At 37.6% G+C, this 12,606-nt stretch overlaps 1 protein-coding gene across 4 annotated transcripts in view; it reads left to right on the top strand.

Moving 5' to 3' along the window:
- The window catches only part of MAP4K3 (mitogen-activated protein kinase kinase kinase kinase 3), an 84,917-nt gene that overhangs the window by 52,781 nt on the left and 19,530 nt on the right, over positions 1-12,606 (top strand). For all 4 annotated transcript variants that reach the window (XM_074150619.1, XM_074150618.1, XM_074150617.1 and 1 more), the window contains 6 exons: positions 1,865-1,907; positions 2,751-2,913; positions 3,914-4,023; positions 5,616-5,657; positions 9,574-9,658; positions 10,790-10,869. In XM_074150619.1, the coding sequence (XP_074006720.1) occupies positions 1,865-1,907; positions 2,751-2,913; positions 3,914-4,023; positions 5,616-5,657; positions 9,574-9,658; positions 10,790-10,869 (523 nt within the window). The remainder of the gene's footprint in view (positions 1-1,864; positions 1,908-2,750; positions 2,914-3,913; positions 4,024-5,615; positions 5,658-9,573; positions 9,659-10,789; positions 10,870-12,606) is intronic.

Below are 12,606 nucleotides of genomic sequence, written 5' to 3'. Positions count from 1 at the left end.
AGTCCTGGTGGTTTTTCCTTCTTCCCGTATTTCATCCTAGGTACTCTTGCCCCACAGAGAGGGCCTGACAACTTCCTGTAAGCATAGGGTTAAGCCTTGAATGCCTTAACCTTAGATCAGACAGATTCTGCATCCGTGCCTTCCCCCTTGGTATTTGCTTGATCCCAAAGCTCTGCTGCAGTATGTTGGTTCATTGGCTCGGTCTGGGATATCTTTCTCTGGAGCCCACTGAAGATTCAAGGCTTTTGTTTGATTTATATTCTGTGAGATGGAGCTGCAATTGAAGAGCACACATGACAACGGTCACTTCTCCCGTCAGATCCAGAACAAAAACATGAAGCAGCTGTACCCTTCCAGTCCAGGCTGACGTGACTCTGAAGCTGAGTGATTCATAGCAGCAGAAAATCCACACACTTCAGGGAACAATATAAAATTACCTGTCCTCATTTAATAACATTGATTGTTTTGATATTTCTTTTTCTCTCATGTGCAGCAAGGCTATTGATGCTTGAACTTCTTGGTTGTGGAGGCTGGGAAAGCAGAAATTATTGGGCCACTGCCCTGTGTGATCAACAGTGACAACCTGCGTATAAACCTTGCAGTTGCAACTAGGGCACACAGTCCTTTGTACAAACATCTGTCACATTTATGCCAAATCGTTGTCTTTTTTGGTTTGGTTTTTTTTGGTTTGGTTTTTTTTTTTACGTTTTGCTGCCCAATAACACTGTGACAGCTGACTGAGAGGCAGGCAAGAATGTGGAAGAAACTACAAATGGAGCTTGGACACACATGACTGAGGTCTTGAGCTTGGTCCCGTGTTATGAAGAGAAGGTAATTTCCACCACCATAGCAGCTGAAGTGCACGACACAGGGTAACCTGTTCTCAAAAGTCCCTTTCCATCTTCTTTGAAATCAAACTGATAAGATGCCAGGACAGAAACTGCTGAATAAAGTTGTTGATCTGTAAACAAGCACTACTTGGACATTTTCCCAAAACTTTGAAACTTGATTGAAAAATAAGGAAAACATTCTGCAAGAATGTCAAGTAGTCGCAGCTGTATTCCTAACTTACTTAATGGAAATAATTTTCTGTTCCAAAAGATTAGGAAAATAGGACAGTGTAAGAATTTTTAAAACATAAAAAAATTAGATATTTTGGATTTTTCAAAACTGCAGCATATTCTTTAAAACACAGAACCAGCAGAGGAAGAATACTCCTGATGCGTCTGCCGATATCCTGAACTGTTGAGCCAAGCTGTTGAGTTGTTCTTGCATTAAAGGTTGTCTTTCCCAAGATTTCTGTGAAAAAAGAAACTTAGGTAAGGAAAAAAAAAAAACAACCCACAAAACAATGGTAGGCTAACCTTCCATTGCAGATGGATTTTGCTTTCCATGTGTAAAGCTGTTCTGAAGAAGTCAGTGGTAAATTTTTCAAGGAATGGTATTCACAGTTTTTCTTGTAACTCCTATTTCCCCTATATACCTACAGATGGCCCTTTAGAAAAGCTCACTGATATCCTAAATCTTCCTCCTCTCAAAAGAGTAAATATCAGGCTTGCTCTGCATCTCCCTGCTTTTTTCTGCTCAAGTATGTGCATCTTAACAACTGAGTTCGTGTCATTTTGCCCTCTGGGGATGATCTGTGATACTTGAGATTTTGGATATTATCTGTGGTATGCACAGCAATAACACAACATTATAAAAGTATTCATGATGCAGTTATTTGGATATAGTAGTGCTGCTGACTAATTAACAGTGTTTATTTGTATGGCATTTATAAAAACCTGTATCCTCTTGGACACTGCAGTATGAGATTCAAAGAGCTACATTGGATAACAATCGGGTTTGTTTCTTTTCTTTATAGTGCTACGATGAAACCTAAAGTGCCCCCTCCTTTACCACCAAAGGTAAGTGAGGGGGATTTTGCTGCCCAGAATAAAAGGATACTTTAAATAAAAACAAATGCAGAACTGTCTAAATTACTCATGTTTCTCTCACTTGAGCCATGACTTGAAGACTTGAATCAAGTTTTAAGGCAAGGGTATATCCAGGGGGTTGACCTATATGTTTGTAGCCTTTAATTTTTAATAAAGAGCTGCCAAACAAAGCATCTGCTCGCTAACGTCTGGTGTCTGAACAGGGATCTTCAGAGGCATTTCTGGATCAGTGGCATACTGCCACTTGAAGAATCTTTTCACACTGATGTTGTCTTAATATAAGCAAGAATGAAAAAACAACTTTATATTTTTTTGTCTGGCTGTCAGTTCCCCAGGCAAAAACTGCAGGTTTGATTACCTACCCTCCTGCATTATCTTTGTGTAACTGAGAAGGATTTTACAATCGGCATTAGTGCAGCCCGTGTCTAAACAACATTGCCCTTTGTTGTTGCATCCCCTATATGAGATTCTTTACACAAAGTTCTGTCCGAATCATTGAATGTTCCCTGCTTTCTGCTTAAGTGTCTGGTTTGGTTATCTGTAGTCATAAACAATTTCCACATGCCCAATAATTGTTTAATGCATGACTTAAATATTGTGATTTTGAATTCATCCTTTGTCAATAACAAGGTTTTCCTTATTCCTATGCATTTCCTTTTAGTTTGTTTTTTTGAAAGAGATTTGCGTGACAGAACTTGTCATTAATCAAATTCTAGGATCTGAATATTGCACCTTTTTTTTCTCATTGAGAAGTAGCCTGGATGCTTTGAATCTTTTTTCATTGTGGTTTTATTATTACTATATCTTTTTCAGCCTAAATCCATCTTTATCCCCCAAGAAACTCATTCTTCTGAAAATGATAGTCAAGGGACAATCAAGAGATGTCCAACATCAGAGAGTCCAGCAAAATCTACATCTCATGTTCCACCCAGACCACCACCTCCTCGGTTACCTCCACAGAAATCTAATGCTTTGGGTAATGAGTGACACCAAGAGGTGTACAAATATTTCTTAAATAATCTAATGTGATTTTATTTCTACGTCCTCACCTATGCACACATTAAAACATACTGTGGTAATTTTTCTGTGGTGGGCAAGTAACAAAGTTCATGAAAGCCAAAATACACAAAGAGAGCATGCTTTAAGTCTTTAGAGGGTCAAATGTACCTTCTACCTTCTGGTAAAGTCACTGACACAATTCCTGCTGATGCCGTTAGTGACACAATTGCTTTTCTAAGCACCAGGCTTACAATGTAGTCTATCATGATTGTCACAGGGGATATAAAAAAAGTTTTCCTGCATGTAGATTTCAGATTCTGGCCCTGAGTGTCAACTCTTATTGTCATTTGACATATGAAGAACAGAGTTTTGCTTTCAAATTTTACTTTTGTTACCTAATGAACTGGGTTGGGTAGTATAGCAAGTAATTGTGTTTGTTTACTGTTTGTTTAGGCTGTTCCTTTTATACCTTTGTTAAAGTCTGATGCTTTGAGAGTTGTCTTGACCTGACTTGTTTTAAGCAAGCTTCATGTCTGACTCTTAATTGATATCTTGCTAGTTCTTCCTTGCCTACATACTTAGTTCATGCGTTACAGATTTGACTGTAATGCTTAAGCATCCAGTGCTAAGAAATGCCTTAAGGCTATTTATAAAGAATAATTGAAACATTAGCTATGGCCAAGTTTTTTTTTAGATACGTTGAATACATTTTTCCTCATAACTGTGACTGCATTCCTTTCTATGCCCACATTAGATTTGTTATATTAATTACCAAAAGCCATGGACTGAGATTGAATGTGGCTTTATAGATGGTTATATGTGCACAAGCAGGAGCATGTATGCTTCAGAAATAAATTAGGGGATTGGAACATATTCTGACGTAGGTGGAAATTTTAGTCCTTCGAAATTGTTTTTAGGCTAGACTACTGTTTGAGTTAAAGGTAGAAGAACACGTTTTTAAATATGAACCTTTCTAGGTAATGGAGTCACTTCTGTACAATTAAATGGTGAAAGAGAGGGATCATCACATCAACAGAATGAAGCTAGAGATGCTAATTTTTCAAGAAAAGAAAAGAAAGAAATACTGGTAGGTATTTAGGCTTCTGGGTGTTATTTTAAAGTCTCAACTGCATGCGTAATGAAAAGGAGTGGGCACACTTCTTTAACATCTTGTTTACTTTGAATCAAAACACCGTTTTGGTAGATTGTCTAGTGATACAGTCTTAAGCTGAAGTCTGAGTTGGTATTTAATTTTCATTAGGAACTAACATTGTCATGGATATACAAGATTGACTTGCTTGTATTCACATACTTGAGAGACATAATGAGAGTGAGATCCTAAAAGAGAGATGTAATGCCTTGTATTGAGCAATGACTATTTAAGCAAATGAGGAAATTACGGAATATGCTGCCACCTGATGGCTTGCTGGAGGATTTGGCTGGCCCTGGGAAAGGAGCTGAATCAGGGCTGTTCCCAAATGAGTCGTTCTCCTATTGCAGATGTAGGCATACAGGCTTTGTGGTGTTCAGGAGGGAAAAAAGATGGAGAAATGTAGATTGATATGCAAGCTGCTTGACTGCTGGCCTCTGGACCTCTGGGTTTCAGTGTTTAGCACCTTGGGTTTACTGTCTTGAACTACATATGCTCCTGTGAAGTTGCACTTGTGAAGAGAATGCAGTTTTACACCACGTGTAATTTGATCCAGCTGTGAGCAGAGGAAAGGGAATATTTCTGCATCCCTTTCCCATCCAAGCAGCAAACGGCTTCCAGAGCAGTCACTTTATTACAATGATGCAAAAGTGGGAATGCGAGTGGGAGAGAGTGGAACATCTGTAGTTAGATCAGATTAAATGTAACATGAAAACACTCTTTGGGGGCTTCTTCTAATGATGAGGTTGGAAATGTCACTCTTTTGAGAGAAGCAAAGAGGAAATAGAGCAGAAACTTTGTGTGCATTTTTGTTTTGTTTTAAGGAAATGCCAGTAATACTGGCAGTACTTTGGAAAGCATGATTTCCTGAAACTGCTTTGAACTTGGCATTTGAAATTGTGTGTTTAAAGTTTCCTGTGTTACCTATAAAATACATTTCTTTGGAAGCATGTTATTTACTTGGAGAAATTGATACTGATGCAGGAAAGTGGGTCTAGTGCTGACTGATAGAGTTTAATGCTGCTGCTAATACTGAACAGCTGCTGTAATATCGCTTAAACCTTGTATGCTGGGTATGGCATTCTTTCAGGTATCATCACAATGTGAAAACGTTGTGCAGTAGACAATGCAGACATTCAATGAGGAGATACTAGGGAATCATAGTAGAGGTTTTATTGAAAAAAACACGATACTGGTGGTGTGTGGTCACTAGAGACATGTGGTTAGCAGACTTAAACAGAATTATGGAAGTGTTAGTTGGAAGGGAGGTCTCTAGCCTAACCTCATGCTTAGAAATTGAACTGTACCCAAAGCTCAGCCATGGATTTCAGATCTAGTACGTGTGGCATTTTTATTTTCTCCTAATATAATTATGCTCAATTACTTATCAATTATAAAATGCTTTTGACAGCATTCTAAAAAAAAAAATTTAGACTTGTATTTTGGTTACGCTGTACTGTGTGTGAAAATACCCATGTTCATGCATATGTGCACATGTGAATGTAAACATTTACACTTCTGTTTTCTAGAAACCAATTAGTAATGGCCTTCCTCCCACACCTAAAGTCCATGTGAGTATTACTGAGTCATACAAGTGCATGTTGTAAGCCAGACGTATGTTCTTGCTAAAGCTGAGAGAGTACCTTTTTTTGAATTTTTGTCTTATTTTTTTGAAAAAAATATAAAAGCCAGTGTCTCTTAGAAATGTTAAGCCACAGGCATGGTATTCCAGAAGTCACCCTTGATTTTTTGCTTTGAAGTAACTTTTGGAAGGTTTTGTTGTTTGCTTCCTGCATTAAAAAGTGAATGAGAGTTCTGTGACTAATGCCACAGAGGTATGTTCAGCGTACTGAAGGTACTTACCGATCTGAGAAGCTGATGCCTCAGGAACTGCAAAGAGCTGAAAGTTTATACAGTGCAGCTCTAGGTTTGAAAACTTCTGAAGACAGGATTCGTAGATAACCTAGGATTGGAAATAACTGTTACAGACATCTATGTGCACCTTCACAACATAAAACAGACTAGAATTTTATTGCATTATATGCACAGGCTTGTCACCGTGCTTTTAGCCAGCACTGCGATCAGAAGAGCTAGTCTTTCCTTCTTCTTGACCACTTGTTTCTGCGTTCACCACTCTCCTTGTGTGCTGGAGCCTGCATTCATGTAGTTGTGCTTGTGCACCAAATGGGGGATTCATCTGATTTTTAAACTAACCTTTTTTTGTTACAATACTGCTAAGTCAGATCAGTTTGTCATCTTTACAAAAGAAAATAAAATTGCTACAAGACGTGTAAGTGCAAATGATACTATTTTTTGCTTCCTACCCACTTTAGAGGAGCAGGGCTGGTTAAGGCAGATATCATGCTTCTGTGCCTTAGAGCTGTAATCTCTTGCATAAATGCACAGGATTGTTCCAGAGCACTGAATTCTTGATATGTTTAGCATTGTTTATTGAGGTCAATCCTGTTTTAATAAACTAAGTATTATGCTAAATGCATCGCCTAGGAGTGCATACTTTAAACTGGTGGATGACAGAAATTTCGAAGCACTCCTAGCATTGAAAAGAATTGAATCATCATGGGGAGGGGGAAATAAGATACATTTAGTGACTGGAATGAGAAAAATCGTAGACAATAGAATAGCTCAAAATGAAGTAATATGTGTTGAACTTTTGGCACAGACTTCAGGGACAGGTCATCAGAGAATGACTGTGAGTTGCTAATATAATGAAGCTGTAAAAAGAGACAGATTAAAATAGCAAAACTTTTGAAGCTGATCAAATGAATATTGGGGTATTGGACTGTTCTCTGCATGTTCGTGCATCTTTGTAGTGCACTAATTCTCTGGTTTTGTTGGTCCTCAGATTAGAAACTCTTTCCCCTTTCTTCTTCTTCCCCCATCACACCCCACCTTTTATGTACAGCATACTTTCTAACCTTCCTGTTCAGTGTTGAAGACTGATTTGACATTGGTTGTCAAATTATAAAAATTTGAGTAAGGAAGGGATTTTCTCTCCGATCATTGGCATTACTGGGCTTTTTACTTTATTGTGGAGCACATTTAGCATCCTAACATCAAGTGGCAGTCTTATTTAACAATTAGCCTGCTACTGCCAGTAAAACTTGGACAATATTTCGGTCTCTTCTGTTCTTTTTCTGTGGGACATCGTTGTTCTGATTCTTGTTTGTTTGAGTTTTTTTGATTTGTAGTTGTTAAGTATGTTGCCAAGTGGTGTTTTTGTTCTCACTGTCTTCTAACATAGTTAGATGTTCTGGGACTGTTTAAAATTATATCTGTGCATGGTTGCCTGTGACTAGATATTTTGTTCAACTTTCTTAATAACCCAGTTTGGTAATGTGTTTTTCCATGCTACTTTAAGTGGCTTGCAGCACAGGGAGACCTCTTAGATCCTACCAATGAGGGAATGCCCTGCCTGCTGAAATTCCCCCAAGACTTAAATGGCAGCAGTCAGATCAAGCACCCTCGCTTCAACCTTTTATTTTATGTTTGGGGGGTTTTTCCTCACTAGCAACTCAGTTTAATAATTTGTCTGATTTTCAGCTCTATCCTTGAGATTTGTTTGGTATTTAGAGATGATGCCCCTGGACTCTGCTTACCATTCTGAGGCACTTGCAGCAGCGTCTTGGCTATGCAGGCTTCCTGGAGATTGGAGCTGAGAATGGCCAGAGGAAAATGATTAGTGTCTATCTCCTTCTTTCTTATCCAGCTTATCACTGCAGAGTCCAGAGCTCAACTAGGTCTTAGCAGTGCATGCAGCTTCCCTCCACTGTGGAAAGGGTCAAGGAGAATTGTGTAGCTGGTTACAGGAGCAGCAGAAACACTTGCCAGTATTCTGGGAGGTCAGTGCTGCAAGTGACATCTGGTGTGTTTTCTATTGAGTGCCTTTTAGTGCCCTGCACACTTGGAAAGACTTTTCCATAAATGCCAAACAATCCCTTCATTGTTTTTCTTGATATCGTCCCTCTTTCAAACTCCTTGTTGCCAAGGGTTTTGACAACACTGAAGCTGTCAGTACTTTGAGGTCACTTGGTATCAGTGTCTTCTCGTATTCCTGCCTTTTGTGTATCTTTTCTCTTACTTTCTGTTCTTATGCCTGCGGAAGGATCATCTCATTGTCCAGCAAGCCACCAGCTCCCTGCATTTGTACTCGGAGGTCTGCAGTGGTACTAGCAGTGCTGAAGTCCTTCTCCTTCTCTTTGTGCAATGAGTCTTTGTGCAATGGGTCTTTCACATTTTTGCTGATTATCTTAATGAATTTGATTCTTCCCTCACATAAGTATATATGGACAAACTCATGGACTTTATTATAGTGATGCAAGAGTGAGAGATGTCCAAAGCACAAAGAAGGGTCTAATTTCTGTTGCTTTTCATTTTAAAAGGTTCATTATGAAGTTGTTCTTCTTGCTGAACTAAACTACATTCAGAAGTGACTGAAATGTGCACAGACTTTCTTATTCAGCAACAGGTTAACAAAAAAAAAATCCTCTAAATGTTAGCAAGAGAGCATCTGGTTAATTCAGTTTATAGATTGATAATAATTCACAAAGTATTAATATAAAGTGGAAACATTGCCATTTTGTAGTCATATTATAGAGTATGTAGCTTTTCATAAAGGTGATGCCTGCTTATATTCAGGGTGGCAACCCTTAGCCATGACTGGTTCTTATGTTTGACCATTATATAATTTCACTTTACTAATTGATAGTACTATAGATGAGAAGGAATGATGCAGCAGTAAATAACAATCAACTCTGTTTCTTAACAAAATAATATGGGTAATTGCTATGTTGATGCTTGAAGGAAGGGAAAGAAGGAAGCCCTGGCTTTTGCTTTTCTGTCCTCTTGAAGCAAATTTACTACATATTCTTATAAATGCCTAGAAATGGTTGTACTTCACTAGGAGGAAGATGAAGAGATTGACTATACAAGACACTTAATAGGCAAACTGTTTATTGGAGTTATACTGAACAAGGAGTGGGATCTTCTACCAGAGGTTTCCCTTTGGGAAGGAAGCAATCAATATTGAAAATGAGTTAATTTGAAACAACTGATAGAGAATCCGAGACACAAAATTTGATTGTTGAAGGACCTAGAGTTTTATTTTAAATATGTGAAGTATGGCAAGAATAAAGTTTCTCTGTTGAGACTTTCTGAAGTCACAAAATTCAAGAATCTTCTTGATGTTTGTCACCTTTTTGGTACATACGTGCTTAGACTGTTAATTTAAGAGCTAATTCTGAAACACTAATTCTGGTATGTTTGTTCAGAAAGCTCTTACGCACAAAGGAAAAATCACTTAAAAAAATCATCCCTTTGTCAGCTTGTCTGGATGAGGTTATTTTCTGCATAGCAAATGAAACTAGTCAACCTTTTGTTACTACCATAAGTAAAAATAATCCCAATGGAAATGTCACCTTTTAATTTTTCATTGTTTGGTTTAATTTTTAATCATTTTAACTTCTACAGATGGGTGCTTGCTTTTCAAAGGTTTTCAATGGCTGTCCATTAAAAATTCATTGTGCAACATCGTGGATAAATCCAGATACAAGAGGTAGTATATTATGTATATTTTACCCACTTTTTTCTCTCCTTGGATTTCAAGAGTGCTAAGATGAGCAAGATTATTCCTTTTAAAATAGACATGTTGTAAAATAAGTTTATTTATATAAGCAGAAGTTCTTTAAATATGCTGCTGCTGTCTGAAGTTCAGTGTTGGTTTTTTAAATTATTTTAGGATATATGGGCTGCAGTTTTCCGCTTTGATTAAAAAGAAGAAATTACATATCAAAAGTAAAAAAAAACATATTATCTTTTTTTTTTTCAAGACTCTTCTCAACAATTTAATCCAAAGGTGCTAATCCTAATTTATTTTTTAAAAATCTGACTTCCAGAGGTCCTAGTTGAAATTGATTTCTTTATCATTCACTTGATGTATTCCCCCCGCCCCCCCCCATAAATCCTTCTAGTCCTACAGGTTTCTGCAAGTCTCTTCATTTTTGCATACATTTTAGTGCTTTATTAAATAGCCTGATGAAAGAGATAATTAGTAACACTGTACTTGCATTGCCTGCGGTTTCACCTTTTGATGATAGGCTGTATAGACATGCTACTGAGCCAGTAAGCAAGAAAATACCTAGGTTTTTTAGAAACTGAAATTCCAGAAATCTGTCTTTTGCAGTTGACATCTTCTCAATATGAGATGTCTGTGTTTTTCACATGCCTAAATGCAATCCAGGGTATTAATTATGTTCAAGAAGTGAGGCACCCCCCAGAGTGCTGAGAGAACATTCCAGTCAATACTGCTGCTGAAGTACGCCAAAAGAAGGCTATTAATATGTCACAAAATATATGACAATGTCTAAGTAAGATAATCGATATATGAGGAAATGATTCACATGAATTCTTGCTTATGGTTGTATCACTGCTGGGTTTTATTCCAATTGTTAGATACAAAAAAAAAAAGATTGATCTTTCCTAATGTGTTAAACCAGCCTCATCCACAAATTTAAGCTTCCTTAGCAAGATTAATTTTCCATGCTTCGGAACACCATAGCTATTTTAGGTTGGTTTGTTTCAATGCATGTAATGGTTTTAAGTCTTTCTCTGGTAAAGAGCTGCATATTCTTATGGAACACGCATTCCTAATCAGGATTTCTAGAGGTTTTTTTGTTTGTGTTTGCAGATCAGTACTTGATATTTGGTGCGGAAGAAGGTATTTACACACTGAACCTCAATGAACTTCATGAAACATCAATGGAGCAGGTATATTTCTGTTTTGATATTTTGGAAAAAATACACCTTTATCACTTTTGTTAGCCACTCAGATTAATGTTGTATAGTCCTTGTAAAAATTGCCCTTACTGCAGTTACATAGGCACTACCTCAACTGAGAATTATCTTAAGTGTTTACTATTGACTAGACCTTTCAGTCATGTTTAGGTTTTTGTAGGCTGGACAGTGTTTAAGTAGGAGGTCTGCAAATATCAATGTGTTGAACTTCATAGTAGTGCATTATCTTAGAGTTAAATGATTTGTTAAATAGTATGGAATTTCCCTGATACATTTTGGATGAAAGCTTCCATTTTATTTAAAGTTTTGTTACAAGATGGAATATTTGCAACAAACATTGTGTTTCAGCTACAGGGAAGCAAGGAGATCCTTTATACACCAGATTTCATTCTTTTGGTCTTGAAAGCAGCTTTGCTGATGAGGCTAAGTGTACTGATTCCCAATTAAAATTCTGTCTTTACAGAATCTTATAAATAGTGTTACTTTTTTTTGAGGGGATAGCGGGGAGGGGGAAATGCCAATTGCCAGCTTTTCTGTGTGGTGTTTTCTCCAGCTCTTTTGTTAAAGAAACTTGTTTTCTTTCCTGCCTTCTCCCTAACTTAGGGAGCTATGCATCTGCCATCAAGATGGAGGAATTTGCAAGGACAGCCTTCACACTGTAAGCTGGAGGCACTGGTGTTTGTTCATCTTCCAGGGTCCAGACGTTGTAGATATGTCTGTTGTGTTAAGAAGAAGGCCTAGCTAGCTTGCACTGAGCTCTGTGTAACCCATAATCATACTGGTGCTTGAGTTAGCTAGTTTAAACTTAGCTCAGGTACCTCTGCTGCGACACTGCAGTTGTAAAACCTCCCCTGAAAAATATCACTAATACAGTAATTCTTGTAGGCCAGGTAGACCAAAGAAAGTTTTGTTTGGGTTTTTTTTGTTTGTTTGTTTTTGCTTGGTGTTTTTTGCCTGGTTTGTTTTTTTTTTTTTTAATTGGCAAGGAGAATAGGTGTAATGAAACTCATGCTCTCATATCCATCCTTGGTTTTGCTAAGCACCATGTTCTGTAGTGCATTGCCTAGTGAGCTTTTAGGGAAATGTTTTAATAGGCACTTAAGAGCGGATGCTTGTGAAAACAGCCAGTCGTGTGGAACAGGAGGAATGCGTGAGAGTCAATCAACCTGCAAATTTGAAGTATTGCTGCTGCTCTCTAATCCTCAGATCCAGACCTACTAAGCAACAATATGTTTATGCAGCTACAGAAGATCAATCAAACTTTCACATTAAATTTGGATACAGCCAGGATGATAGATTATTGCCATAGGTTTTTTTTACAGTGTGTTTAGGTTATGTATGAGAAGACCTCAGGAATAGAAGTGCACCCTCTGTGCTAACCATTTATTACATCGGTATTTATGATTACAGGCAATAGGGCTTTAATAGCATTTTCAAGTTCTGTGGTTCACTTCATTTTTTACTCTCTACATCTGATACAATTCAATGTAAAAACAAAAGTAGTATCCATGGTTATTTTTCATTACATTCCACTTCACTAATGAACAAAGCGGTAATGACATATGTTTCCAGGAGTTAGCACGGCTTCAAGATTAATCTCTTGCTCTTTGGCAGAAAAATCTTTCAATTAATTTACAGATCTCTTCAAATCTTTCCAATAAATAATAAACCAGCGGTGAGGTTGTTGGGTTTTTTTGTTGTTTGCGGGGG

This window comes from Numenius arquata, chromosome 7 (genome assembly GCF_964106895.1).
Source record: "Numenius arquata chromosome 7, bNumArq3.hap1.1, whole genome shotgun sequence".
Taxonomy (NCBI): domain Eukaryota; kingdom Metazoa; phylum Chordata; class Aves; order Charadriiformes; family Scolopacidae; genus Numenius; species Numenius arquata.
The sequence above is the reverse complement of the archived record's forward strand: the minus strand, read 5'-3'. Positions and strand labels throughout refer to the sequence as shown.